Source organism: Anas acuta, chromosome 2 (assembly GCF_963932015.1).
Source record: "Anas acuta chromosome 2, bAnaAcu1.1, whole genome shotgun sequence".
NCBI lineage: Eukaryota > Metazoa > Chordata > Aves > Anseriformes > Anatidae > Anas > Anas acuta.
The window spans coordinates 62,628,188-62,653,737 of NC_088980.1; the positions used below are offsets into that span (position 1 = coordinate 62,628,188).

Here is a 25,550-nt window from a genome sequence, read left to right on the forward strand (position 1 = left end):
CCATGCCATACCTTCCTGCTGGCAGGAAGGGTGCTTGCACAGGCTAAATTTTTTTGTTTTGTTTTGTTTTGTTTTCCCAAGAGTCAAGAAATCGTGATAAAAATGCTTTCTAAGGAGCATGCTTATTTGGTACCACACAGTCTGAAGTCAGGCAGCTGCAGCAACAGGGGCTGTATTGTGCCACCATCTAGTGGGGTATTTGAGAAGTGCTCTTGCCTGGCTGTCCTCAATCGGTGAGCACAGTTTACCATCCCAGCCAGGTTTCTGTTCTGGTTGTATCCAGCATACCCTTGAAGAACGGGGTGACCTTAACACTTCCCTCAGGAAAGGCTCCTGAGAATTATCCTATCATATGTTACAGGTTTTCTTATTTTGTCTATTATTCATTTCCTTCATTATCTTTGGTTAACAAATTAGAGTATCAAGTTCTCACCAGCTAGACAAATTGCTCATTTATTTTTACAGCAGTGTATTTCCACATCACTGTGGTTATTTTATCACTACAATTTAACCTTGCATCAGGTTACTAACCAAAACACTTCAAAAAAGCCACCCAAACATGCTAACTTTAACACAAATACCAGGTTCTGGCTTTCCTTTCTAACCAGCAGTGAAGGTCAGTACAGTCTTTCTGAAGAAAAAGAAAACACACACACAAACCCCAGCTTTTATAAATGAACATACCCACAACTCTGTTTACTTCTGTCCCTAACCCCTCAATGTATATTCTCCCTCAAAGGATTTCTATGAGGCTAAGAAAAATCACCACTGGTCTTTCTGGATATTTTCTCCTACTCACATACTTACACCTAGCCACTGTGAGATTTAAACTACAGATTGCAGCTGCCCTGGTGTAAGCTGCCTACTCCAAAAATGACTAGTAGTTGTGCATTATTTTTTTTCCCCCAGGGCAGCTAAACTATATAAGGACAAAAAAAAAAAAAAAAAAAAAAAAAACAATTATCAGTAATTGTTTTTTTTTTACATGAAAAAAAATGTTTAAAAAAAATCATAGGAATATAATCCCTCTTTCCCTGCCACAGCACTGAGAAGTTTTATTACAGGAGGGCCTGCAGACCAAAACATCAAGTGAAAGGTTACACAAAGATCAGCAGAATGACCACGGTCTTCAGCTTCCCTATCCCAGACCCTAACAATAATCCTAGCAGTGAAATTACATCAGTATCATGGATACAGTTTCTTTACCAAAAAAAAAAAAAAAAGAAAAAACAAACTGTTATACAGCAACACTTCTCTATGTTGTTTAAACAAACCATAAAGCTTCAAAACAAGTACAAATTAAGTGTCTTGGTAAACAAAGTGAAAATATGTAGTTGGGACATTCTCCCACAGGATGCTACTTGCCTCTTTAAATTTTAAGGGGGAAAAAATAGTTTACCAGTTCCAGCCTTTTTTTGGTACAGTTCTTCCAGATCCAGTATATGCTTCCCTCCTCCCCAACCAGCTGAACAGGCACTTTAGAGGCCCACACTCACGCAAGACCACTGCCATGCAGAACAGCTGAATCCTGGGTTTGGAATGGGACACATAAGATGTTTTTATTACCTGTTATCTTGTTACTCAAATGAGCAGCAGCTTTGAAACAAACAAGGGTTGTGATAAAGTAACTTGTGGCCCAGTTTGCATCATCATGCCAATACTTACACTGCAATCTGAAAGAAATCATCCATATGTAGGGCTATACAGACATTAATTTGCAGTTAATTCTCAAATAAAGCATCAAAAGTTACCCAACAGAAGTAATATAGCACCAGCCTGGATACTTTGGCACCTAGCTTACACCAGAATAAATACAGTCCTGCAACTTAATGAACAAGGGCACATCTAGTTTGCTGCAATTGTACCTCTGATTGCCCATCCGAACATACCTAGAGAAGTACCCTGAGTTCGCAATCATTATGCTGGGGTAATTTTGAAGTTCCTTGCAGTATCAAAGGCTGATAAACAAAAGGCTTGTGCTAGAAAGCTTTTAGATTGTACAGAAACATGATTATTCATACCATACGAGAGAACTAAGTGATTCCACATCACCTGCTACCATTACCAATCTCATAGGCAATGATATATTTTCCCTCTTCTGCAGCAATGGTAAGAAGGCAGTGGAGTACATCTGAAACAGGAGCCACCTCTTCCTAAAGAGCTGCTCTGTGTGTTATATGAACCTAAGAGCCACAGGGAGCACTGGAATACCTGCCCATAAAGGTCTCCAAAACAACGTATGAGTAGCATGAGAGGAGCTTACAAGCTCATAATTAAGTTAACAGGAGAAAAAGGATCTTTAGCCATTATTTTACACCCAAAATTACCCTAGTTTATGCTATATTCGTTTGCTATACAGTGGCATTGCTAAATACCATGTAAATTGTGATCAAGAAGTTATTGCAAGAATGTAGACACACATCAGTTGCAAAGTACTTTTAGAGGAAGCACAATTCCAAGATCCCAAGAAATCATGCAGAAGAACAGCCGTTAATGTGTGTTCTTTTCACACACCTCCTGCATTAGTACTAGTGATCTTATCTGCCTCTTCACAGCATTAACAAGTGTTATGGATGGAATATATCTTTGATCTAGTGCTTCTCTCTCTACCTTAACACATTGTGAAGATATTGAATATGCTGGCATAGACATGCTAGTAGATGCACAGACGTGTTCTAAATGTTGAGTATCTGACATTTCATGTCTTTCTGTAAAGTGAAGGAAAGAATGAATTTCAGTCACTTTCTGTATTCCAAGATGGTGGGTGGTGCACAGGCATGTTACAGAACCATTAATACTAAGGCACATCCTGTGCTGCCCAAATCCTCCTGCCTCGTTTCATCCCATGCTACAGATTCGCAACCATTCAACATCTTGCTTTGCCTGTGCCATGCACTATGTAATTATTTTGTTTTACGCTATAGGACTTTCTAAAAGGCTATATAGATATAACTGTTTTCCTAGGGTTTTCTTCTCTACCACGATTTATTACATATTCAATGCTGTTCAACTCTACGCCTAAATCACTCAAAAACCCATAAACACAAAGCCCCGAGCCAACCAATTTTCATCAAGCTCTTTTGTTTTCTGAGAAGAAAAAAGTACCTCTTACCTCAGCCTGCTCTTTAATGTTTGTGAATAATTATTCACAATCACATCCTCCCTCCTCTGCTTTCAACTTCCACTACTTTCTGCTAATGCTTCATCTCTTTTTCTCATTTCTTACTCGTTTCTCTCAGTAACCATCTTCTCACTTTTCCTCACTTAGATCTCAGTAAGAGTCTGGAAGCATAGAAGTGCAATGACGTTAAGATGTTCTCACTGAAATCAGGCTTCTTTACGTCATCACTCCAGCACCACAATCTGGTTAAATCACTCAGACCAACCTCCCTCAATACCTAACCAACTATCAGGATTTGCCATTTCACTGTCTCAATTTTGTGTAACCTATAATCAACTCCCTCCTTGCCTCAAGACAACCAAACAATAACCATTTTGCTCTTTTTAAGCAAGTTGGGGTTGGCAGTGTAAGAGCCACTTTCTTAATCTAGTCTGCTAATAATAGAAGCTTACTGACAGAGCATGGAAAGCGAACAGATACCTGAACAATTACAATGACAGCAAGAAGCAGCTAACACCCATTAGTAGCTGGACACCAGTAGGTCATAACTGCACAGGTTATACAGACACTAACTGCAAGACGAGACAAAAACCAAGCTTTTGGGAAAAGTAGTAGGAAGAACCCATATACCAAATAGACAAAAGCTTGTCAACGCATTCCAGAAATAGCAGGTATTATGACATCCTGGAGTGTCACTGTGTGCCATCCCTTTAAAAACTTAAGTTTTTATAATAGTTCTAAAATACTGGTCAAGTTAGAACCATCCCAGTTAAAAGGATGAAAGAACCTAAATTGAGAGCAGCTCCCCACAGACACAGGGGAATAAAACATATCAAACATGATTTATTCATCATTTCTGCCTATTCAACAAATAAAATGCTTTAAAAACATCTCTATTTTTCCTTTTGAAAGATTTCAGTAGAATTGTTTTCTGAGGTACAATATATTCTCTTTAAACTGTCTAAAATCATTGTTCAAGTTTGTTTTTTCCAGCTTAAATTCAGCTCTCAATGAGGCCTGGAAATCCTGACAAATATTTCAGAGTATAAAACTAAAAGGGTTACTTTAAGTTTAAATCTTCATTGCACAGCTTCAGCAGTTCGTCACGAAAGCAGAAAACAAAACCTTATTTGTCAGCTATTCAGACCTATTTAAGAGCCTCGCCTTGTACCTGAAAATTAAAAAACTGCTTAGGTTTTCTATTGGTAAGTTTAACCATATCTTTGCAGGTATTTTGAAGTTCGGTAGGACACAGTCTCTTCAGAACTAGGGACAAAAAAATAAGTGAAACTTCTTGACTGATTACAATTTAAAAATAGCAATTGAAAACTGACAGAAGCACTATACTATTCTCACATACAATTCTTTTTTTTTTTTTTTAAGTCTTATTTTATAAGTAACAGAAAAGTACGAAAACAGATATCCTGATGTTGAGATTCTTCCTACTCATAATTGCATATGCACTGCTACAAACATAACACTGTAGTCAATATTAGTAATGCCACCATGATTAACTTTATTCCACTCTCAATCATATCCTCATCCTTCACAATGCACTATTTGTTTGCATTCAGATATGCATATAAACATCCAAAAGTTACCATAACAGTTTTTATTAAAAAAACTAATTTACATGTTTTCCCCCAGTACATCTATGTGTTTTTTTAAAAAAGTACTGTATGTATCAAACATTTAAGGTTTATCCCATCACTTCTGATTCTCTTTGAAGAGCTGTCAACCATCTCGAAGTTTAATAAACTTCAGTATAGCCTCAAGACAAAGCTTTTAGCTTTCTAAAGATATGAGAAGAGGCTTAGTATTTTGTGGCATGAAGACAACATGCCATTAGCAAGTAATCCTGCTGTTTACAGCATTCTTTTGGGAATGATATAAACTCCAAATCCCAAATGATAAGTCATACCCTGCATAAAACTAACACAAGATACACTGAAGTTATTCAGATGAATAGACAGCATTTGGAAAAGTCTGTCAACATTCATACTTTTAACAGCTCTTTAAAGAGGTAATGGTGCAGACTAAGTACAAGGTTTTTGCCTCAGCGTAACACACATCTGAAATTAAAAACAAAACATGGAAGACCAATATCTTTACATTTCATTCTTCAGAAAAAGAAGAATCTTAAGGATAGTATTTAGTAGTCCACTTGTGCTTAAAATATGCAATGCATGAGAAAGCCAAAAGAAAAAAATACACATTTTTGTACACCATGATCAAAAAGATAACAATATAAATTTTCTGAAATTGCACTGTATTTAAAACCGTCTACAATCTGCTCCACGTCTGCATATGGCTACTGAGACTGCCTGACAGTTCCTTTTCCGTTTCAATTGCCAACCTGCGGAGGCCCTTCAGGGATGAGTGACGTGAAGAAAGTTGTAATAAAGGACCAAGCAGAAGCCATGAATCCAGGCTGGTGCTCTATATTGGCATCTTCACCTGCATCTTCTCCACTGTCTTCATCAATCCCATCATCCATAAGTCGTTCCTTTAAAAACAGAAATTGAACAACTCAACTGCTTCTTTTCAGAGCTCTGACAGGAGTTAAGAGCAGAATTGCCCTACATTAAATTTTCTCAAAATAGTCTCCTGAAGTCTCCTGAATAACTAGCACAGAGAATGTGTGATTGACAGTTAGTGATCGTCTCTACTTCACACTGGAAAGATACCAAATTTAAGCAGCCTGCATAGCAGAGGATAACACTGAAAGCTTTCTGGTTGAACCAGCTGTATTTCACAAAGCAGTCTTTCAGTCCAGACATCAATACTCAACTATTACGAGGAAAAAAAATGAAATAACATTTTCCAGCTTAATTTACTAATTCGAGATTTGTGCTACAGGTAGTTACATATACTTTACAATATAATACACAGAAGTCTTAAAAAGATACGTCTGCTCTTACCATCTCTTCAAGATCAGGATTATTTGCATTTTGCGCATCACGGTTCCCTTCCACATTATTGGCTGCCTGTTGCTGGCCTCCCTCTTGCCTAAAGGGGAACCATCCAGCCTGGTGTCTACATAAGAAAATGGAACAGCTGAAAAACCTTTCTTTTGAAAGGAAGAGTCAAGTGCTTGTAAATGGATGAAGCTCCTTGCATTTTTCCAAAAGTTTAACTTCTAGATAGAATGGATATTCGTTGATACCTGGGTTAAGAAAAGTTTTGCTAGGTTTCAGCAGCACTGTTTGTAGCACCCTGTGCCAGAGATGCATAGTCTACCACAATTAGCTGATGAAATGTTTAGAATACTGGGGGCTCCTCTTCCCCATTTTGAAGTATTTATGTTTTATTATTTTTAAAGGTAGCTTTAATTTTCATAGTTCAAAGCTGATTTTCAATTTAAACTTGAGCTAAGGCTTGAACCACATTACCATTTTAAACTAAGTAAGACTCTCCTACATATTCAGATGTCTGTATTTGAGTTTCAACTACCATTCCTGCATCAGAAACAGAACAATCCATGCAAGTATGCTCTTAAAGTCACAAAGATCAGACTACACATAAGTAAACTGTCAATGAATGACAATAGTCCAAAACATCACATTACTGTCAGTTTTCACTTTTTACATCATTAAAGTATTTTGTTTCACTAAATAGTGAAACAAAACCTGGTTTAGTGGAGGACTTGTTAGTGTTAGGTCAGAGGTTGGACTTGATTATCTTGAGGTCTCTTCCAACCTAGACAATTCTGTAATTCTGTAAAAGGAACTGATGACTACAGTACTGATACATCTTAATAAAATGGTCTTCATGATACATCATTAACTTTTTTTTTTTAAGATGCCCTTGCAATTCTGCCAGATATGACATCCACTGTTAAAGTAACCTTATCTCTGCCTAACACAATTTACTGCAAAATTCTATACATTTAATGTATAAATGAGTAACAGCTCTGCAGTTTTCCCTGCATATTCAAGTTTGTGTTTTGTTTTGTTTTTTTTTTTTTTTAAGTTCACACAAGCATACACTTCAGTTATTACATGAAATTCCCTCCTCATCCCAACATCCTTAATTTTCATCCCTAAATTCTACATTTCTACAATACTGACCTGTAAATATCACCAATATTTAAGCACACTGTGTTTTAGGTGGTAACCAAGTTACTGTAGAAAGTTCCAAGAATGCGTTTTTTAAAAAAAAAAAAATTGCTTCTCTGCTCATTTGAAATCCAAATTTGTACACACCATACAAGAGAAGCAGAGCCTAAACTTTAACATTTAAAACATTTTTCAAAGTTTAAAAGAGATTATACGCTAGCTGTATAACCCATGTATCTGCTCTGCAGCTGTACTTAACTGTTGTACTCACAAATAAACCAGTAGCATGGCTCCCATTACCATGACAAACCGACTGAAGGAAGAATAGAAGTATACAATGCTCAGAAGAATAGCCGCTCTAGAGAACGTGTACATCCAGTCCAGCCAGTCCCGGTTGAAGTCCTCCTCATTAACTACTGGGCCTCCCTGTGCATTCATCTGAACATTTGGGTTCACAGGCCTGTTCTCTCGGACAGCTACATTTGGCACTGCTGCAGGCTCATTTGCAGGAGCATGTTGTGAATTTACAGCCTGAGCAACTGAAGATCTCACCGATTCAGTGCTGGAAGTCACTTGGGCTGAAACAGCAGCTTGACTAAAAAAAAAAATCAAAAAACTTTTGTCAAAAAACATGCACCAAAATGTCTAAACCTATTCTTGCCTTCTTTCCTACACTACTGAAAAGAAAGTTTCAGACAATACAAATCCAAACAAAAAGCACTTTTTTTTCCTTAAATCTTTACTTCATACAGCTATTTAATTCCAATTCAAAACTGGATTTTGTATTTTGTTGCACAAAATTTATCACTATAAAAACAGTACATCCAGAGAAGCACAAATACTTTGATGCTGCAAACAATATTTAATATTTTCCGTAGTGTAACTCACACTACCTAACATAATGCAAACTTACTATTGCATGTAGTACTGACGTGCATACATTTGTTGCCACCATATCATCTGTAAGGGACTGAATGCAGGATACATAGGTAATCCTCCAGCAGGTACACCTTGGCCTGGAAACTGGTTGCCTATATTGCTGTAAAAGGAGTAAAAGAGATATTCAGTTCAATATTGCCATACTCTAAAATGCACTTAATGCTAGAAGTAGCATTCTTAATTTTTCCCCCTAAAATGACACACTGAAATAACACAAACATGTATCAAGATCATCCAACCCATTCCAAAAGAGCATGGAATAAATTAGTAAGTGAAGTTATTTCTATAGAAAGACGACTTATGATTTTGTACTTAGATGTCTTGTCACTAGCTGCGTCTCTGGGATAAACAACATGTTAACAACAGAAATGTATTCATTTAATTCCTTTTAAGTTCAGGTCAGCCTTACAGGAACTGTAAATACAAAACTTACTATCCCTATAGCTTTCTTTTATAAATGAAACCTGAAATATCACTGATCACAGACACAAAGAACTACACAAAAGCAAAGACAGCAGAACTAATTTTCCAGATATAGCATCTGAAGACCACAACGAAGAGAACACCATAAATAACTCTTACCTCTTAATACTTTAATTATAAGAGATTCTCCTACAGGCTTTTAATTATGTTTTACATGCAAGAGATACAAAGGTCCTATACATCAATTTTAGGTTTGGTTTTGTCTGCTTTTAAACTTCTTAGCCTCTCTTACCTCCTAGAGCATATAGCATGTTTTGGCAAGATTTCCAACTCTTTCCCCAAAGATTTTGATGTAGTAAACTGTAGTATACCAGGACATCTTTCAGGACAGCATGAGAGTACAAAGCATGAAGAAAAGTTTATTCAGACTGCAGGTAGCAAAAGCTGAGACTGCTGTAATTGTACTGCGGACTATACCTGTTCCCTAAGTAAGGCACTCCCTGCAAAGATATCACCGAAAGATTTCATTAGTCTACCAGGCATTCAGATATACAAGACATGCCCAGAAAGAAAGGTGGGGGGAAGACATTAAAATATTTTTCCATCTTATACATGAAAGAATATTTCACTAATTCTGGACAAGAGCCTGCTATGCAACTCCATGCATGATCTCTGCTAAAAGGGTTTGTTATTTTTGAATTCAGCCACTGCTTGTTTTGACAGTAGTTTGGAAAAAAAGAAGTAGTGATAAAGCAAAAGCTATGCTCCTGATACTACAGAGATATATACAGTACTCTGCTTCTTTGAGCAACTGAAAGGGTGAACTGGTAGCCCTATTCATGAGGAGTTTCTGAAAAATTCATGTAATATAACAGCAGAGCTTTCAAGCTCCTATACAAAAAAAAAAATCATACTTTTGTCTTTATGGTTGCAAAATTTAAGAATGTTTTGCTAACCCTTGAATTGACAAGCACTTTGATAATCAAGATTCCTCCAAAATTCAGGAAATAACGACTCTCAAAATGTAACAATAGTCTTCTGCATGGGTATCCTAAGTTCTGCGTCATGACAAATCACAGAGCAATATCTCCATTACAAGCAGGAAGAATTCCGTATGGGGATGAAAGCAAGAAGAACCACTGTGTGACCACACTTATCTCCCTAGCTCAGTCACCAAAAAACAGTGCTACCTCAGAACTCAGCAGTAAGTTCTGCAGGAATTCACCTTCCCCTCCCCGCTCCCAGGAGTTCTCTTGTTCTCTTTAAACATACTGAATGGAGCTCAACAGAAGTTGTGAGGTCTTAAATTAATAGCTCCAAACAAACGTGTTTTAGGAATACAGAATTTGAGCCTCTATTTTCTTCCAAACTTTCTCAAGTTGCTCTCTCAGTATCTTAAAGCTTAAGAAGAGGTTGCAAAAGAAAGAAGGTAGCCAAGCAAGACAAACCACAGAAGACTCCAGTAATGTTCTTTCCTCCCTCATTAATGTATTTTAGCATTTTGGTGGTTTTTGTTTGTTTTTGTTGTTTTGTTTTTTTAAGATTGCTCTTCTAGAAGATGTGGCTTTTTGAGAAGCATGCCAACTTTTCAAGTTCTGATAACATTAATGTGAAGAAGTAACAGCAATATTCAAAAACTGGTTTCTGCATCAAAAAAACAAAGGCAGATTTTGTCAGTAATCTAGCTATTACAACTGGCAGACTATCAAGTTAATTTAAGAAATTAAGGAAAACTCCAAACACAATGCAGAGTATTCCAGTGAGAAGAACGTCTCCAAAGGAAGATGCTCTTCCCAGCCAAGCAAGCTGGCTAGCTGTTAGAAGAAAAATGGAAGTAGCACATGCTTTCTGCTCATCTTCTTCTGAAAGGAGGAGAAAAATGCAGTATTTCAGGAGATTGGCAACAACAGCACAAGAGCAGGGAAGCAAAATTGCATAGGCACAGATGTTTCAAAAATATATGTAACAGCAGACTGCAGAAGAATAGTTAGGTATGTCAAAAAAACAGGTTTTCGATTCAAATGCAGAAGTAGCTTCAGAACATTCTGAAGAGGCATACTGCTCTTTAAGTGACTATAAAGCCCAGAATTACCACTTTTTGGTATTTGGAAGAAAACTAAAATGATCTAATTGGGATATATTTAAAGGTAATGTTTCAGAACACATTAACATTTTGCAGTTACTTAGCTGGTGTCATCATGAAGCTATTGCTCACCACCAGTGGAAAAAAAATATAACTGGAAGTTATAACTTCAAACTTAGAAGCTCAGTCTTTATCATCTTGCACCACTGACAATAACCGCATTTGTTTAACATCCTTTAACCCACAAAGATGCCTCATTTACTATCAGCCTCACATGAGGTTGAGTATCAACTTCACGTGCTATTTCAATATCCTCCACTGTATATTTGCTACTTTTAGAAAATACAGAGTGAGCAAGTGCTACTGAAAGCTGGCATTTGTGTGCTGGAACATTTTGTATGCTGTCAGTATGTCATTTTGTTGTCTGCTTTCAAACATTATTATGTAAACAATATGAAAATGTTTTATTAGGTGGGCTACTCAATTTGACAAACAATTCCTGTCTTCATGTTTCTTATCTGTTTATTGCTTCCAAGTACTCCCTAATCTGAAATGCAAGCCGTTTCACGACTGAGTCTATCTGTTCAGATTGTAACTGCACAGAACAGTAGGGCCTTGAACTAAGTCCATAGGAGCAAACAACACCATGCTTACTCTCCACAGCACAAAACTGACTTGGTATAGACTACATGTTCAGTCCCATCTCAAATGTAGATGTTTAGAAAATACCATTTACAGAAACTTTAAAACAACAGTACATTTTAAAAATCTGATTTAGCTGTTTTCTCAAAGGGTATTCAACTTAGACACTGAAGTCTTGCACCAGAAACTAAGAAACATCAAAACCATCACTTAGCTACCCTAAGATTATATTTCTTATTTGTATTAGCTACTTTACTAATGAAAGTGTTGCAAGACACCCAAGGAATTGGACTCTCACATACATCTTCCAGTGTCTGGAGACACTTTCCCATCCATCAGAAGAGTCTATAATTCATCACACAGCTAGAATAAAACTGTGTTTGGTCATGAAACCAAAAAAAATCCGTTAGGCAATGCAAGTTTCAGCTACAGATCTTCATTGTTCTTAACAAGCCTCAGTCTGTGTATAAATTACATTAATACTGAATTTCATTGCCCCAAATCATGTTTAAGAGTGGCTGAAAAAACAGAAGGCATTTCTTGTTGCTGGAATACAGGTAGTAGCAAGCTGAAGCAAGAACAGATGCATCTATCTGAGAAGACTACTGACAGCACTAAAGAGGACATTTCAAAAAGACAGTGGACTACAACAGGTTCTAGCCCAGACTTAGGTGTTTAGGGTAGAGCCAGTGCCCAGTAGTCCAAAGCAAGGATATACCTCAGAGTCTGGTACTATTCCACTAAGTTGCTTTTACAAAAAAAAAAAAAAAAAACACACACTAAGATTATTTAGGGTGCATCTCCTCTGGCATTTCTGATTTCTGTTCAGATCAGGTCTGTGCTCTTGAAACTAGTCTCCCAGTCATTTCCTCTCACTAATTTTTTTGGTTGCACCACAGAACACTCTAAGATCACCACCTGGATTCCTTTTAAATTACACTAAGTTGAAAGATATGATTCAGACATCCCACAAATGCACTTCAACAACAAGCATGCAACTGTGTCAGTGATCAAATTAGACCTAGTCCAAGTAAGACAGAAAGCCCTGAAATACACACAGTGCTGTTGTCAGGTTCTCTGCACCTCCTTCAATCTACAGAGACACTCCTCTTAGTCCACATCACTTGTGAGAGACATAGCCTTAGAATAACTTAATAAATAAATATGCCCTTTTAAACAGTCACGTCTTCTAAACTGATTCCTCCTCTGTGTATTTGACTGAGTTACTCCAGCTAAAAGGCTGAACAACAGTTCTGTTGTCTTTCTCAAGCCCAAAGGCTATCCAGCTCGCCATGAATACTTAAACAAAAAACTCATGCTCAGGGTACATTTTTGTGAAAAGCTAATTAAAAAAATTAAACCTCCTTAGAGATGAATAATGTGATATGCACAAAAATTGCTTCCAGAATTAATTTACAGTACACGGAACTGCAGTCAACTTAGCATCACCCAGGCTTGTCACAAAGGTAAGCATAACTACTTCTGCAAAGATTAATGTGGTCAGAATAATAGAGTACCCCACCCATTGCAAAAGCACTATCTTCCCAGCAGAATACATGAAAACTAGTAGTAAGACTAGTAAAATCTACACAAATTCTAACAGGAGAGTAACTGAAAATGCATTTAACTTCAGTTAAATTAACAGTTCTTAACATGTTTTCTTCCCAGTGACAGAAACAATTGCTACTGTTAGTAGATTCATAGATTGTCTTTGTGGGTGTCCTCTGCCACATTCTTCAAAATCCCTGGAAAATAAACAGCACTATAGTAGAACGCCTTGTGAGAAGAAAGTCTTGAGTTCCCTGAGGAAATGAAAATTATCATATCAGAACACACTATCCTCCCTAGGAAGAAAAATCTTTAAAGGGGGTTGTAAAGCTGTACAGGTCATGCAGGCTAACAGAACCTTAAAAACTATCAAAAGTGGGGAAAGAAAAAAAAAAGAATTTTGAAAGTTAAATACCAGATCTAATCAAGAAGTATACACACTGGTTATATATGAAAATATTTTAACTTTGTACATTCACAAGCACTTGCAGGTACTCAAAATACCTCTAAAAATAACTGAATCCAAAATGGACAAGTGAAGAATTGCATCCCATTAAAAAGTCAAAAAATAAGAACCATCACATTTGGTAACATTTTAGTCTTGATTATTACAATAGAGGACTAGAAAAAGCAACCAGACAATCATTTGATCACTTACATTGCTAAGTACATCCACTAGATAAACATTAAAACTGCCCTCATCAACAGAAAGTTGAAAGCAGAAAGCATGAAGTGAAAGAACAGTTTGAAGGAGAGCACCAAGAACACTTACTCTTTGAATGACTTCTGTCTTAAGAAATTTCTATGAATAGTAATGTTTAAGTGTGACTTATGCTTCAAGATGAAGTAGCCAAATCATTTTGCAGAGTATGCAGGAATCAGTTGTAACAGAACATTTAAAAAGAGTACAGAAAAGATAAGGATTGTTTTAATCTCACTTACCCTTGCATTAAATAAGGGAACTGGTGGCTTGGTATGGGATTGCTTTGTGCTTGTGGAAGATTACGATGCCTCACTCCATCTGCACTAGTGTTCGAAGATGTAGATGAAGCTTCTTGGTTGGATGAGGCAGCAGTTGATCCAGAACGGTCCATATTCTTTAAAATAAATAAAATTGATGCTGGGGATATTTTCACTACAGTAACAAGAGTTTACAATCATGTCTTAAGAAAACTTTTATTGTGCATATAAACAGACAAGTCTACTGGAGTTTTACTGAATCTGGCAAGCTTTTAGTTAAAAAAAAAAATGCACTCAGGTGCACGTATAAAAAAAAGTGAAGTTTCAAAAAGCTGCACCGAACTAAAGCTTAATTCAGAAAGAGTACTTAGCAGCAACAAATTTTAGAGGCTATCATTAACAAAAGTAACTACAAGCTCAGGTTATGAATATCACAGACGAGTTCCTGCTGTATAATAAAATACCCCTCCCTCTGTCCTCGTTTTCAGTTTCCTCTTCTATTTTTCTTATCAACCTCTTCACTGTGCCAGCTACACAATCCAAATTACTGTGCCAACTGCTTGGGTTGGAAGAGTGAATAACAGAAGAGTAGCTGGGAACTACTTCAGCTCCAAGAAATCCACCTAAATAGAGTGTCAGGACTTCAATGCTTTCCAAGATAAATACTTAATCCTAGAAAAAGAACAAACAGCTGGCTCTCCTAGGTTACATGTCACCAGAGCAAGACTGTAATTTGTCCATGGAGATCATTAATTTAGTTTTATTATAATTCCCCATACCCTATTACTAAGCATTATTTTAATGTTTACTCAGTAAAAAATCCTCTTCAACTTTGACAACCCAGGAAGTGAGAAGCTGCAATTACGTAAAGACATCCATATCACATTTGCCCTACAAAGGAAAACAAGAAAAATTTACCACTAGACAGGGGGAGAAAAAAAACAAATGCAAGAATAAAGGGCATTCAAGCTTTGGGATCAGGGTGTCTTTCAAAGTATTACAAATTTGATGCCGTGCACACTGGCTACTTTGAGCAGTCACTAATAGTTATTTAAATTCATTATTTACAACAATGTAGCAATAAAATAAAGGAAGCCCTCTCTGTATTTCCATTGCTGTTTGCAAGCATGGACAACATAAGTACTAGTCACTCTCTTCAACTGTTTAAAGTGCTACTTTATCTGTTTGTTGCACAGCAATCAGAAACAGTACCCCATCTATATAAGAACCAAGCTTATTATTGAAAAGCTAATCAACCCACCACTGTCAAAGACAGTGTATGCTGTCTTTTCTAACTAACCTTCACAAATCTCTTACTGATACTACCAGTTCTGGAAAAAGCCAGGAGAATTACAATGATGATGACCAAGTCATCAACTGAAATATTACTTTCACTTCTGTTAAAAACGAGTACAACTAAAGAACACCACCATTTCCCAATTCCAAACAGAAAGAAGGGAAGGGTGAACAGAAGAACTGCAAACACACCAAAAAGGGTTCTTTGAACAATTAACTAAAAGAATAAATTGAAAATGACAACTTCCTACACCTCATCACCTTACAGACTATCAACACTATGACTACCTTGAAACTGAGTAAGTACAGTCCAATTCTTGTCAAGCAGAATTAACACAGGCCAAATACCACCTCTCTTAAAACAAGGGCACTAAATTGACTGGTCTCTCTTCAGTAGAAGAGATATTTGCACAACTAATCAGAACTCAGTTTAAAGTCTAAATACACTGGTCAATTTCTGGCAAAGATACAGTCCATTTTTCTTTCTCTCCATATTCCTGTTCCATAAAGAAAATGTGGAAAAGAAAGAAAAGCACTACTTTTTCTAAGCTATATCATCTAATAAACATGATGGTGTTACTATTTGAAAGGTCATATTCGTTTAAAATTACATCCTTAAACAATCAAGTCTAATTCTACAAATTCATATGACATACTCTACTTTCACCACACATTTTTACAGTCAGATTTTAGGAACGAGAAAAGAACTTGCTGGAAAGCTTCCTTGCTGTAGAAGAAATTTATGTCCTGTGTATGAAAAAAAACTCACTGAGCTACTGCTGGAGGTTGAAGCTCCGTGATCACCTCTACTGGTGCTGGGTTTTGGAGAACTTGGGGGTGTCCGGGAAGTACATACCAGATGAACCATATGATATTCATCTTGCTAAAAATCAAAGAGATTGAAGAGCTAAAGTAACAATATTTGCAAAATTCACAAGCAAAAACTGTGTTTTAATATCCACCTTCAAAGTTTCCCTTGTATTCAGTATATATACATTAAACAAAACAGACACCACAAAGCAAAAGTTGAGCCTAGAACAAGAGAGGCTTCCTGTTTCTCAACTAAAGTTTTCTTAGTAGCTGTCCACAATCACATACTAAGCATTCACTTACCCCCAGTTTCCCCTAAAATTGCAGTATAGCAGAACCAACAGAAAACCACACAGAGAAACATGAGAAAGCACAGATGAGGCTTTGACTTTTATTTTGGGAAAACCTCACTGTTTACAGTGCTCAAAGTTAAGAATACCTCCATTTGCATTGAGATTTAATAAGGAGCATTATTCAATAAAATTAATGGTAAATGAGAAATGTAGGAGCTGGAATTCTATGAGCAGTCCAAGATAAAAAAAATACCAGCTATTGCCTGTGCCTCACTGTAGTCTAAGCTCAACTCAAGCCTATCCTGCAGGCACCACCCGTTCAAAAAGTCCCTGCAGATATTCCACGCCCAAGGAACACTATATGAAGTGTTAAACAGGGCTTCGGTATTTCTAAATGCTTGACAGCAAGGAAGGGAACAAGTGGCACCACTTCGAGCCACATCAGCAATGCAAGTAATCAGCCTACACCAATTCTTCATGAATATGCTCCCACATCGAATATGGATGCTGTAACAACTTCAACCCAAAGCTATTCTACTACGTCAAATGAAACTAGCCCGTTATATCAGCATGCCTGATGCTCATATGGCCATAGCAACGAGAACAGTTATGACTGTATTTAAATTGCATGCTATAGCTTCCTAGTAACGACATTTTATGTACAAAAATACTAGAAAAAACATCCCCTTCTGAAATCAGCGTGGTGCAGTCAAGCTGCAGTATTTAACGTGATGGCATTTAGAAATACTGCTTGTTTTCAATTAAAAAAATAAGTGTGCTTTCCACATTTTTAAAGGTTTAATCTTTAGGAACAAAAAACTAGATAAACTGCTTTTGTACATCATAGTGCAGCCCAGCTGGCACAGCCTATCCACAGCCAGACTTTTCAGCCCCTCTGCATATAGCAGCTCCTAGTGGCAAGCATAGCCTCACTGTCACACAGCCCCTTCCTACCAGCCGGTGATAGCACGCAGTGATCAGAGAGCACTGAACACCAGCCATCAGCTTTGTGACCAAGCCTTTCACTTAACTACTTACCTTCTTTCTCCAGAAGGCCTTACGCCACTTAGAGAAGCAAAGGAAGGCAGAAATATTGACCAGCTTACAGTGTACAGCTTTATTAAATAGGACAATTTAATGTAACATGTTTTTATTCCATATACAACATGTCTGATATCGCTATGCTTAAGGAGTCCCACAACATCCAGCCTCCACATGTTTTGTTTTGTTTTTTAAAAATCAGCAAAATGACAACACTCAGTATCAAAAAGCAAGTAATAAAACTAATTTGAAAGACTTAGTAAACCCTCTGATAATATCAGGAACTTAGAGCTAGACAATTAGGAAGAATACAGCAGAGAATTATGTTTGAATTCAGAGCAATCATACATTTTTGTACAAAACTCAAGCAGAAAGAACAACTTTTCTTCCAACGAAAGTTTTTAACTTTGTACTTATGACTAATGAATAAGTTTCTGTAACTAAACCCAGGGCCTGTACCTATTCAAGTGCCTTTAAAATCAAACATACCCCCTGAATATTCAAGGCAGACATTAGTCAGAAGTCTCTCCTCTAGCACATAAAACAAGGCTTGAAGTTGTTTGTTGCCTAAAATCAGTCTGCTGTAGACAGGCCAAGTGAATTTAAGGGATTCAGACTGCATTTTGCCCTTCATTAGCACAGCCATGCTGTGAGCTATGTTAGATAGACATTTTCATGACATTTAAGCATTACAGGATATAGACTGGATGGCAGTATTTCAGGTGCAGTTCTGTAATAAACTACACACAGTAAGTTTTAATATTTTGGGGGGTAAACAGATAAATCAAACTTTGTAAAGTTTCTTTCACCATCTAGACTGCGAAGAAACAACAGCATTAGCCTGTTCAAGCAACACTCAATGTTCCTCTACATCTTTTTCTTTACATTTCATATAGAAATTCAGTTAGACACTTTAACTAAAGCATTATTCTCTTTTGGAGGCCTTCCTCCGTATTAACATAAAAATGTAACTGACTCTGCAGTTTGCACACTGATTTTAAACTTTAGAAGTTTGCCAAAAGTATTATTACCAACACTCATGTACTGTACTACAAAGCTTATATATTTAATATTAAAAATTGTAATAACTGTTTAATGAATATATTTTCTAAATAGAGCTATTGATCCCGGCCTGTTTACAGGAAATTTAAAGAACAGTCAACATTGCACTATGTTTTCTGTTACCATCAAAACACATAAACTTCTTGATAATCTTAAATATCATATCAACTTAAATATCATTGATTAAGTTAAAGTTCTTAATGTATAAAACATGTCCCTATTATTTTGTAGCATCCAACCAAGCTATTTAACCCCATCAGACAACCAAGTGCATGTATTTCAACATTTCCTACATAAGATTCCATGTGTACTCAGGACTTGGTTTTCATTTGGATTCTTTAGGTAACACACTATGTCAGACTACTAGAACTATTGGTTTCCATGATAAGCCAGCAAAATAAAGGAAAAGAAGTTACAAAAAGAAAAAAAGGCAAGATCAAGTTTGTAAACATTAGCAGGAACAGCTAATACATCACAAAGCCAGGACAGTAAATAGATTTCCCAACAAAACCATTCAGTTTAGAAGTCTTTTCTTGCATATGGATACTTTATCCTTATTTTGCTTACACAAGCGCTGCTTGGTTTTTGTGTTTTAAATGCAAGTTCTTGGATTTAAGTAAGTACAGGAAATAAAACGATGTCCCAAACTAACATAATTCTGTTAAATGATCCCACTTGAGTCAAAGCAGGAACTGTCCAAAAAAAGTTATTGTACATTGCATATTAACTGTTTGGTACTTGGATAGGATAATCACTCTCACCAGTTGGAAACATCCCTCAATCCACAAGTATAATCCTACAAACAAGGGATACTTGAAAACACGTTTTCCAGAATACATCAGCATTATATGGTTGGTCACATTCTACCTTATCAATAAAAAATTGAAGTTAAACAATACAAATCTAAACTCCTATTTCCCAAAAAGTGTTTTTGCTCAAAAAAAAAAAAAAAATCATACGGTGTTGATATAAAGCTTACTTTTCTGAGAACATCTTTCAGCTGCAGGTGATCAGGAAGCAGTCTGCCAGAATACACCAGTCTCTGATCCTTTGTAGACTAGGAGATGGGACAAAGAAAGGAATTTAGCTTTTTCCAGCTGTACAGATATACAGCTGGAGATAACATTTGCAGATGAGTAAAATCCCTTAATTCCAACCACCAATGGACAGCCTTTAAAACACTTCAGAGGCCTTGCAACTCCAACTAACAAATTACATCTGAAAAATGCTCTCCTATTATGCACTCAGCAAGAGTGCCGTTAACAGTTAACATCACTTAACTGGCAAAATGCTCCTCAAGAAAACTATTACATATATTTGAAAATTCCTTTCTTTTCAGTAAGTTTTGCTCTTCACCCTGCTCTCATTCCCACACACTTCTTGGGAAAGTAGATGGAAATTTTGCTGGGGCAAGGAAAATAAAAACAAAAATAGTTAGTAGAATGATAATTAAAGCGTGCAGGAGATGGGCCTAAGTTTCAATCTCTTTCTGTAAGGAATTTCTGACCATTCCCAAACCCATTCTCCCACACCTACCCCACCCATAAAAAAAAAAAAAAAAAAAAAAAAAACAGGAAAAAACGAGAAGAAACAAGCAGCAAAAGGACTTATTTTTAAAAGGGAGTCTTCAAGCTTCGGAAAGCTTTTTTCTTGCCTGGTCTTACACTTCCACACTTTAATATTGCTTAGTGAAAAAGTTTCTTTTTTTTAATGGTATGCTATTCACACAGCAGTAACGTTTAACTATTCTCAGCTGAGAAGATCATAACAAAGTTCTTGTTACATGGAAACTGCATTTGGGAGTTTTCCTATCTACAGGAAGGTGCTCAGTACAGTAAAGCATCTAAATAGCATGCTGTAGCTTTGTGAATGAACAGTTATTTAAAAACATATATATACTGAAAGAACTTTAAAGAAAATCCAATTATTACCAACGCAAGTTCATTTTGCATTAAAAAAAATAATCCAACAGCTTTTTATCACTTGACGAAGTGCTAACCTAACCAAATGCTAGATGAAGAAATCTGGCCTACCATCAGTGGAACGGATATGCATTATCAGCATGAAATATTTGAAGAATTTCCCCACCATACATCCAGCTAGTTCTACAGCACCTCTCCCCTTTCTCTTGCATCCTTTTGTTACCGATTCTGCAGTAATAGGCATGCTAATACTATGACCCAAATTGCTGAAAATCAGACCTATAAAATCAAAAAAAAAAAGTTTCCCAGAAGTCTTGACATTTTTTCTTGCTGTAACCTAATCCAGCAGAAAACAGAAGAGTTACAGAATGTGATTTTGCCTTAAATATTCTAGTCATATCACAAGATTCTCTGGTCATATCACAAAATGCTCTAAACAAAAACTGTAAGCATACATTGGATGAGAAGTTTTTGCTTTTAAAAAATCCAATTTCACATTAGATGTTCACGACTGAACACACGCCTTTAAATAGGGAGAAAAGGTTCAATACTATATGTGGCAAGTTAGCTGCCATCACTTATACCAAAGAATCATTTTCTTCATTCTGCATTTTTCTCTATTTTAATTAGTGACATAATAAACCATTTTATAAGTCTCACAACACAGAATTGTTAATTTGCAGCTCCAATGGATAAATAGTGCAACAAATTGAAAGTCATCACTGCACTATTTATATTATTTAAAAAAAAAAAATCAACAAAGAAGCCACTCTCTCATACCAAACTAAGTTCTTTTGAACTATGCCATTTTGTTGCTTGCTCCTTTCAAGCAAGAACAGGCTGGTAACAGGATACATGTTTACTTGCATTTTGTATCTTGGAAAAGCCTTCTTAAATAAACTAGAATTTGCTGCATGTATCAAGAACACAAAACTTTAATTTCCTAGGTTAGAAGCTTGCTGCTTTGATCAGCAGAACCGGAAGAAAAGCCTCAGAAACTCCATTTCTGGATCCTGAGAGAAATTAATTAGAACAAGGAAGCAGTTGAAACAAAACAAACAAGAAGCCCTAACTCAAATACTTTGTATCATCATCCAGTAAGGATGGGGCCACACTATTTTTGCCTGTCCCACTGATAATGCAGCTTCCTAACCAGGTTAAAATGGTCCTGCATATCTACTACATAATCCTGAGCAGTGCATTTCACATCCCTTAAAAAAAAAAAAAAAAAAGAAAAAAAGAAAAAGAAAAGCAAAGCTTATTTATGTTGACTACTGATAAACACATTAAGCCAGGAACAGTAATGCAGGAAGATGAGGTCTTAAACCCTATGCTCCTCCCTACCTAACGTAAATACCTAACCATGCATCACAGGAATTAACACTCGCAATTCTTAGGGTTAAAGCCATCCTGGAATTCTGAAGCATGGGTTTGTTTGTTTTTAATGCCAATGGAAGAAAAATAAACAATAATTGTTTAGTAATAGAATAAATAATTCTTGTGATAAACAAGAACACACAGACATTCACATATATGCCAAAGCAAATGGAACGGGCATTCAACTCATCCTCTAGAAGAGATTCACTACCACGGCTCCTGCTTCAAAGAACAACATTTTCACTGCTAGACCAAATTCTGAACCATGACAAAAAATATTTCAAAAATAATAATAGCAGTGGCCTCATTTTCAGAAGAAAACTCAGAACATCAGATGAAATGATTCTAGAACCTACAGGTTCAAGGCTCATACCTGAGATGGATAGAAAGAGATGGCTTCCTGATCATAATCCCAAAATTATGAATTTAAAGTCAGCAATTCATCAGCTTTTTTTTTTTTTCCTTCCATTTTTCAAGCAGGATTCTTTCTGCAGTGTTTGGTCCAAGTTAAATACGCCAAGAACATTATCAAAACAACCAAGCCTAAGATGATGCAACAGCTTCCTTTAGCATACAGTCTCTCACCTATCCCCACTTTCAGTTACAAAACATCTGCTACTTTGGTCACTCAGCCCCTCTGCCACAGGGAATAAAACTCCCAAGAACCACATCTGGTTAGATCTGTGGGCAAAACACATGCTAGCTGACAGGTACAGGGGACAAGAAACAGCAGGCTTAAATCAATGTTTCTGGCATAATCAATACAGTCAACAATGTGCTGAATGCAAGATCTGCCAGATCTGAGACATACAGGTTTGTTTTCTAAGTTTTCTTTTCTTAAATAAAGATTTATTTTAGGGAAGTTTTAACTGGAGTACTCTACGAAAAAAATGGTGGGGGGAGGGAGGGAATTACAAATATCAACTTTAGTATAGGCCTGCAGACTAATTTAACACTGATTTAAACCCATCTAGCCTATTCAGTGACTTACTAAATTAAGTATGCCAGCTTTAACAATGACTAACCCAATTTAAATCTGCCTATACTTGGCATTTGTACATTCTTAAGTCATCCACACAAATTAATCTAGTAAAATCACAAACAACACTGCCTCAAAGCCTAACTTCTCCCTTGCCTATGTCAACCATCTCATTTTATAATAATGTAATCTTAATAGATACTGAATTCAGTAAAAGTATTTACAGTTACCATCGGTTTACCAATTAGAAAAGACACTAATTTACCAATGTGTACAGGAGAATAAGGTACAAGTCACACATGAGACTGTACACCAGCAGTAACAGCTGATTCCTATTTTCAAGGGTTCTTAATTTCAAGAACACTGCAATACATGTACAAAGCATCTGCGTTCTCATGTACTCTAGCACTTTAAAATAGCGCAGTAATATAAGTTATTTCCAGGATCTGCCACATTCATGGAAAGTAGAAATCTGACTGATATGCTTTTGACACTGCTCAAAAAAAAAAAGAGATAAGTGCTCTTAAAAGCAAAAAGTCTTAAATAAATCTGAAAAAGTAGTAAGATTATGTCAAAAAACATATCAAGACAAATATATTTTTTTCAATTTTACCATATGAAGAAGACAACTTTCTTCACCTCCCATATTAGATCAATTGGAACAGATCTATGAAATAATAATATTGTGTTTAGTTACAAGTAAAGCTAGTAAGTACAATAAATCCAAATTAAATTGAATTAGAGATAGCTTTCATTAAAGAAACTCTTCCGTTCTTTAATCCAGAATAGTCTGGGGAGTATTATGAGCTACTCTTGTGAATTTTAATACAGAGATGCATGCTGAGGAATCCACTGTCAACAGAAAAAAAGACATTTCAAGCAACCAAAATTTAATATTGTAACTCTGGTTAAAGCAATGCAACATAAAAACCTCTTGTTCATTAAGGATTCTTCCTAGAAGCCCAATTCAGCAAGATCACTGGATGAGTCAGAAAAGTAGCGTTTAAACACAAATACGTCACAGGAGTATGTTCTGGCAAGGAAGAAGCAGCAGTCAACTGAAGTCACTTATTTGTTTCTTTTACGGTGGATCTGCTCTCAGAGGAGAATTACCGAGAGCAACAACAACTAAATCCACAAGTTCTTAAATGCCACTTCACAGAACTCAATCTATCAGCGATACTGCCTAAATTGATGACTGCTGTTCTCCTGCTTTCTCCAGAAGGAAGAAATCCTTTTCAGACACAAAGATATTGTTTACTTCCCCTTCTACCCTCCTCCCCACCCCCAAAAAAAGAAACTAACAGTGCCAATAGTTAGTATTCACCTAGTTCAACAAAAGAATCATTTACCATATAAATGGAAGCTTTGTCTGATGTTTTGCACAGCAAGGTCTAGGCCCTACATGCTGCTGCAAGGTAGAGGGAGAGTCAACACTGCCTTTATATGGTTTTCTGGAACAAATCTTCATAAAATCAAATGCACTGTTCTGTATCACTGCCGTTTAGCAACACTAGTTTTTTGTAACTGCTCGATTCAGAACTTACAGAACTTCAAAATAAACTGCGTTTTCCTCGGGGACTAAAGAGCTGTAGATTTTTACGCAGAGTTTCAAAACAGCCACAACCTCCATACAAGTTTGTAAACAACTGAGGAAACTGTTTCCAGCCCTGACTCGAAAAGCATCACCCCAAAGGAAAAAAGGCAGAATTCTGGAGGGATTGCCCGACTGCATGTTTTAAACAACATCATCAATAATCACCTACCTGTTCCGCCACCACCTAGTGAACCTGAGGGGGTCATTTTAGCTATACCACTGGAATCAGTTTAGAGAGAGCTGCTATATTTACAGAAATGTGTGTGCAAAATAGCTACATCCCAGCTCCTATGGAAGCAGAGCGTTAATAAGCATCTCCAGCGCTACCACCTTTCAGAATATTGTTTTGTTTTGATGGTGCAGAAGGGCAGCTAGCCTGCTCTTGTTTAAAGCAGAGAGCCAGCCGCTGCTCCCCCAGACAGGGCTCTGGGGAATCGGGTCCGGTGCTCGTTGAGGATCGCCCAGCCTAACCCCTGGCCCGCAGCCCAGACCCCGCGGCACCCCCGCCGCAGCCGCCCCCACAGCTCACCGGCTTGCTGGGGTACACCTTTGAGAGGTGCGACTTCAGCCTGCCCACGGTCCAGTCCAGAAAGCAGCTGATGGTCTGGTCGGTGTACTTCTGGTTGGGGGCCTTGATGATCAGGGTGACCGGCGGGCCCACGACGCCCTGCTCCATGCCGACCCTGCCCCTCAGCTCTCCCCCTCCCCACCCCCCCGGGGCCACGCCAAGCCACTGGAAGCTGCGGGAGCTCGGGGCGGGCTCAGCAGCCGGGGCCCAGCTCCCTGAAGCAGCCGAGGACGCCCATAGCCGCGCTCACTCCCTCCCTCTCGTAAAATGGAGGCCGGAAGCGCGGCCTTCCTCCTCCTCCTCCTCCTCCTCCTCCTCCTCCTCCTCCTCCTCCTCTTCCTCCTCCTCTTCCTCCTCCTGCCGCCGCTGCCCCCGCACGCCGCTGGGGGGCGCAGAGCGCAGGCGCTGGGCGGGGGGGGGGGGGGGACACAAAATGGCGGCCGGGGGGGGGGTTGAGGCGGGGGGGGGTAGGAAATGGCGACCTGGCGGGGTCGCCAACCAGCTGTGTCACAAGCCTGGATGGCGGGGGGAGGGGGGTGCCTGCCTGATGTCACACAAGAGGCCTGTGTACAATCATAAAGCGGGTTTCTGGAGTAGAGGTTTAGCGCTGCAAAACTTGTCATCACCTGCATGATTTTCAGCTTCTGAGAAGAAAATCTGTTAAAGAGTAACCTTCAAATCTGACAGACAAAATGACAACGAGGAAGGGAAAGCTGGTATTTCTGCAGGTGATCCCTGCAGTAAAAGCTGTTCTTGTTAACTAGATCTAAACAATAACTTGATTATAAAAATACTTTCAAGTATCCATTAAACCAAGAAACAAAGCTTTCC

The 25,550-nt window shown here is 37.6% G+C and overlaps 1 protein-coding gene across 6 annotated transcripts; it reads right to left on the minus strand.

The window, feature by feature from the left end:
• Positions 1 to 4,740: 4,740 nt before the first annotated feature.
• On the minus strand, positions 4,741 to 25,019 carry HERPUD2 (HERPUD family member 2). Of its 6 annotated transcripts, XM_068670418.1 has the most exons (9): positions 24,681 to 24,807; positions 23,168 to 23,221; positions 19,256 to 19,333; positions 15,840 to 15,953; positions 13,757 to 13,911; positions 8,093 to 8,218; positions 7,451 to 7,774; positions 6,043 to 6,157; positions 4,741 to 5,627 (listed from the first exon to the last, which is right to left on the minus strand). In XM_068670418.1, the coding sequence occupies exons 2-9, from the start codon at positions 23,198 to 23,200 to the stop codon at positions 5,466 to 5,468; spliced, it is 1,107 nt and encodes a 368-aa protein (XP_068526519.1). In that variant the 5' UTR covers positions 23,201 to 23,221; positions 24,681 to 24,807; the 3' UTR covers positions 4,741 to 5,465. The 6 variants fall into 6 exon arrangements, with proteins under 6 accessions (XP_068526519.1, XP_068526516.1, XP_068526522.1 ...); XM_068670415.1 differs by lacking the exon at positions 23,168 to 23,221 and having other exon boundaries at positions 24,681 to 25,016; XM_068670421.1 differs by lacking the exon at positions 15,840 to 15,953 and having other exon boundaries at positions 24,681 to 24,810.
• Between the last annotated feature and the right edge of the window lie 531 nt (positions 25,020 to 25,550).